Raw genomic sequence first — 4723 nt, 5'->3', positions numbered from 1 at the left:
GGGACCTGAGTGGCCGGACCCGTGGCCGCGGGCTTGTGGCCATGCTGCATCTTCTCACTCATCGCACGCTCCAGCTTCTCGCGAGCGGAGAAGCCGCTCCACATGCAGTCCCGGAGGATGACTGGGTTGGGGGTGAGGCTGCCCAGTCCCCCCGGGCCGAACACGTCCTCCTCGTCGGGGTTGCCCCACAGGTCGGCCTCGGTCAGCATCATTTCGCTGGCCCAGTCAGAGGGCTCCGTACTGAGCTCCAGGAACGCACAGCTGGGCGACAGCGGGGGCGTAGGCAGCAGTTCAAACTTCTTCCAGATGTCCTCCCCAGGAGGGGTCGAGTTGGGGCCGCTGAAGTAGAAGTCATCTTCGTCAGGGTAGAAGCAGGGCTGCAGCCAGTCAAACTCGAGATCTGCGTTCCTGCAAATCATCCTCGGCATGGTGGACACGGTGCAGCTCCGCATCAGCTCGCCTGCCCGCCAGCGACTGAGAGAGCTTCTTTCCGCTCAGCTCTTTTTAATACCGGGGGGTGCTTCCTTTCCCTAGGGTGTGCGGAGGGCGGGGGCAAGAGCCAATCTCCAACACTCCAGGCGACTGCTGGGAATCCGGAGACGATTCTGCGCTGGGGTCTCCGGGTGGTCTGTGGGGGCGGGGAGGGGTCCTGGGGCGGCTGCACTCTGTGAGCGCTTGCGCCTAGCTAGCGCTCGTTGGGCTCCAACCCAGTTCCCAGGAGACCCCCGCATCCACTCAGCGCGTCCAGATAGATGACTGTACTTTAGAAAAAAATTTGCGCTTATAAAAATTTCAAAAATAAAAATTATTTTTTATTTACTGTTGTAGGCATTTTATCCCATTTGCTTTGACATTTGCACCCCCACTTTCTTTTTCTTATTTTTTCTTTGAAAAATTTTAATTTGATTTTAATAATAATTTTTATTTATTGTGTTTGTGGTGCTGGGGACTGAACCCAGGGCTTTGTGCGTGGTAGGCAAGCGCTCTACCACTGAGCTACATCCCTAGACCTCCTTCTCTTTTAGAATATGTTTTTAATGGACACAATACCTTTATTTATTTATTTATTTTTTATGTGGTGTTGATGCTCGAACCCAGTGCCTCACCCGTGCTGGGCAAAAATCTACACCAAAATCTCCCTTTTTCCTTTACCACTGCACTACAACTGCAGCCCTAAAAACTAATTTTTGACTGGTAAAGAAAAACATGAAATTACACATATTAATGAGGTATGATGTTTTGATACATGTATACATTGTGTAATGTTCAAATCAGGTTAAACACATCTATCTCCTGAAACATTTATCATTTCTTTATGGTGAACACATTAAAAATTATTATTTTTTGAAGTGGACAGTACATTATTGTTAGCTATAATCATCCTACTGCAACAGCACACCAAAACTTCTTGCTTCTGAAGCCAGATTTAAAGTTAGGTAGTCAGTGTAGTTAGGTAAATCGGGTCTAATACCGAGTGAAATCTAAAATGGAGGCCATGCTGGCAATGATTCCGGGAAACGCAGGACAACTCATGGAATGTTAATGAAGTCCTGAAAAGGCCCTAGGCCAAAGTCCACCTCAAAGAAATGTCAATGAACAGCCCCCAGCAAAAAGGTGCTGACTCAGAAGTCCTTCCTGACCAGATTACTTCTTTGGCCCACCTGTGTCCCACCCCGCGGGCCTTCCCACCTACATTCCATCACTGAAAGAACTATAAAAAGGGGAGACAACATCCCTTCCACGATTCCACCTCTTGGGTCCCCTTCTTCCTCCGGGAGAAGTCTTTTCTGCTGTCCTTTAATAAACTTCTAATTTCTACTCTGACCTTGCCTCGGCGTGCTTCTTTGGTGTTATTCTTCAACATTGGGGAAGCAAGAACTCGTCACCGGTCAACAGCGGTAACACTTCTATCTAACTGTAACTTAGTATTCATTCATCAACCTTTTCCATCTCTTCCTAACCCCTGCTGTCCCCATTAACCATCACCTACTCTCAAGGTCTATGAGATCAACTTTTTTAGATTTTGCCTGAATGATGTAATGCAACGTTAATTTGCTTAAGACTCAAACCCAGAAGTGTCTAAGCTTTTACAAAATTCTGAGACAAGCGTTTTCTTGTGAGCGTCATGGTTTCTTTGAAAGATGTCCCTGAAAAACATGTCTGGACCACCCTTCAGAGGCAAAATGTCCCACAGCCCACTGATGGTCTCTTGGGTGTACTATTAAGGAGTGAGAACAGTAAATGCTGAAATTGTTAACCAGACTCAGATTTGTAGGTTTATTTGTGCTGCTCCTGCTGGTTATTAATTAAATCACCTCATTAGGTCAGGTATAACACAATTGGCATTTGTTGTTGTTGTTGTTGTTATTGGCATCTTAACTGAGAAATTTCCAGGCACAGGAAAAAAAAAAAAATCACTCATGAGAAAACAAAACCTGATCCAAAAGGAGTGTAAAAATGATAATTGGGCGCCCTCTTCTGGATTATCTGTGCAAGGGCTTTCCCAAAGAAATCTCCAGGTCTGCTTAATAATGGGACTTTAAAGAAAGATTGAGTTCCCACTAAGGAACTCAGGGCCAAAGGTACCAGGCCATGGGGAACTCAATAAGTCGTTCAGCTAGGGTCTGCATGGTGATAGCCTTCCACCTCCTGGTGAATTTTTATATAAACTGGAGAGCCAAACAACTATTTCTCACACCATTTGGATTTCAAATATAAACATGATTAGGGACTACACCAAAATCTCCCTTTTTCCATAGGGCCTAGAGGCCCTGTCCCAAGGTTAGAGGTCAGTGGTAAAATGGACAAGAATTGCATATCTTGGGCCTTTTACAAACCAGTACACAAATGACCATGGTCCTCACAATACCTGGCATCATGACAAGGGGATAACAGATAATATTCTCTGATTTTGTGTCCCTACTAACTTTATTATTATGGCTCCCACTACTGAATGATATGTTAGCATTTATGTGTTGTTTATGTGTACCCTCAATTACTTTTGCCCCCAAGCCCTGATAGGAATTATAATCATTATGGCCAGCTTAGTGGGAGCACATAAAAGACTATAAACCAGTGGGATGAATAACACCTATTGTCTCCGCAAAACAAGGTTAGCTTACTGGTGGAAAAAAGAAATTGGGGGCTGGGGCTGTAGCTCAGCAGTAGATTGCTTGCCTAGTAGATTGCTTGCGAGGCGCTGGGTTCGATCCTCAGCACCACATAAAAAGAAAGAAAGAAAATAAAGGTATTGTGTCCAACTACAACTAAAACATTATTTTAAAAAAAATAACTGCCCTTGCTGCTGAGCTTCAGGGAGCCAAAGTGCTCCATGAGACTAATTCTCCATTCCAGAGCCCCATTTGGCGCATGCATAAGACCTGGTGCTTGTAGACTTACCATTAATTATAGACAGCTCAGTGAATATTGCCACTTTTAGCACCAATAGCACCAGACCTTGGAGCTGTTACAGAGGTTATTGTCCAAGCTGAGGAAACTTAGTATGTAGCAATCAATGTTACAAATGATGAGGATCCCTTTTCCTTTTATACTTTAAAAAAAATTTTTTTTAGTTGTAGATGGACACAATACTTTTATTTATCATTATGTGGTGCTGAGGATCAAACCCATGGCCTCACACATGCTAGGCAAGCGCTCTACCACTGAGCCCCTTAAAATACACTTTTAAGGTCCTTCTACAAGGCTCATTTCTCTGGGTAAACAAAGGTATGTTCCCAGCAAAGCTGTCTTCAGATAAGAAAGAAAAAGATTTTCACGAACAAATAAACAAAAAAGCTGAGGGATTTTCTTCATAAGAAATGCTAAAGGGAATTCTTCAAACTGAAAGAAAAGTCCAGTAATATGTAACAAGAAATAGCTGAAGGCATAAAAGGCACTAGTAAAATTATGCAGATTTATATACATTAATACAGTGATTATGGTATATAATTCATTTATATCCACAATATGAAAGCTAAAAATAGAAACATTTAAAAAACAACAAAAACAACAGGCCTAGGGGCTGGGGCTGTAGCTCAGCAGTAGATTGCTTGCCTAGTAGATTGCTTGCGAGGCGCTGGGTTCGATCCTCAGCACCACATAAAAAGAAAGAAAGAAAATAAAGGTATTGTGTCCAACTACAACTAAAACATTATTTTAAAAAAAATAACTGCCCTTGCTGCTGAGCTTCAGGGAGCCAAAGTGCTCCATGAGACTAATTCTCCATTCCAGAGCCCCATTTGGCGCATGCATAAGACCTGGTGCTTGTAGACTTACCATTAATTATAGACAGCTCAGTGAATATTGCCACTTTTAGCACCAATAGCACCAGACCTTGGAGCTGTTACAGAGGTTATTGTCCAAGCTGAGGAAACTTAGTATGTAGCAATCAATGTTACAAATGATGAGGATCCCTTTTCCTTTTATACTTTAAAAAAAATTTTTTTTAGTTGTAGATGGACACAATACTTTTATTTATCATTATGTGGTGCTGAGGATCAAACCCATGGCCTCACACATGCTAGGCAAGCGCTCTACCACTGAGCCCCTTAAAATACACTTTTAAGGTCCTTCTACAAGGCTCATTTCTCTGGGTAAACAAAGGTATGTTCCCAGCAAAGCTGTCTTCAGATAAGAAAGAAAAAGATTTTCACGAACAAATAAACAAAAAAGCTGAGGGATTTTCTTCATAAGAAATGCTAAAGGGAATTCTTCAAACTGAAAG

General features: G+C 42.9%; 1 protein-coding gene across 1 annotated transcript in view; it reads right to left on the bottom strand.

Moving 5' to 3' along the window:
- Nucleotides 1–859, bottom strand: part of LOC107153074 (N-myc 2 proto-oncogene protein-like) — a 2214-nt gene extending 1355 nt beyond the window's left edge. The window contains 2 exon segments of the mRNA XM_015498572.2: nt 572–645; nt 648–859. Coding sequence (XP_015354058.1) covers nt 572–645; nt 648–731 — 158 coding nt within the window. The 5' untranslated portion in view covers nt 732–859.
- Nucleotides 860–4723: the final 3864 nt, after the last annotated feature.

Source organism: Marmota marmota, unplaced genomic scaffold, assembly GCF_001458135.2.
Source record: "Marmota marmota marmota unplaced genomic scaffold, marMar, whole genome shotgun sequence".
Taxonomy (NCBI): Eukaryota; Metazoa; Chordata; class Mammalia; order Rodentia; family Sciuridae; genus Marmota; species Marmota marmota.
Note: the sequence above shows the minus strand (reverse complement) of the source record. Positions and strands in the feature narration are given on the sequence as shown.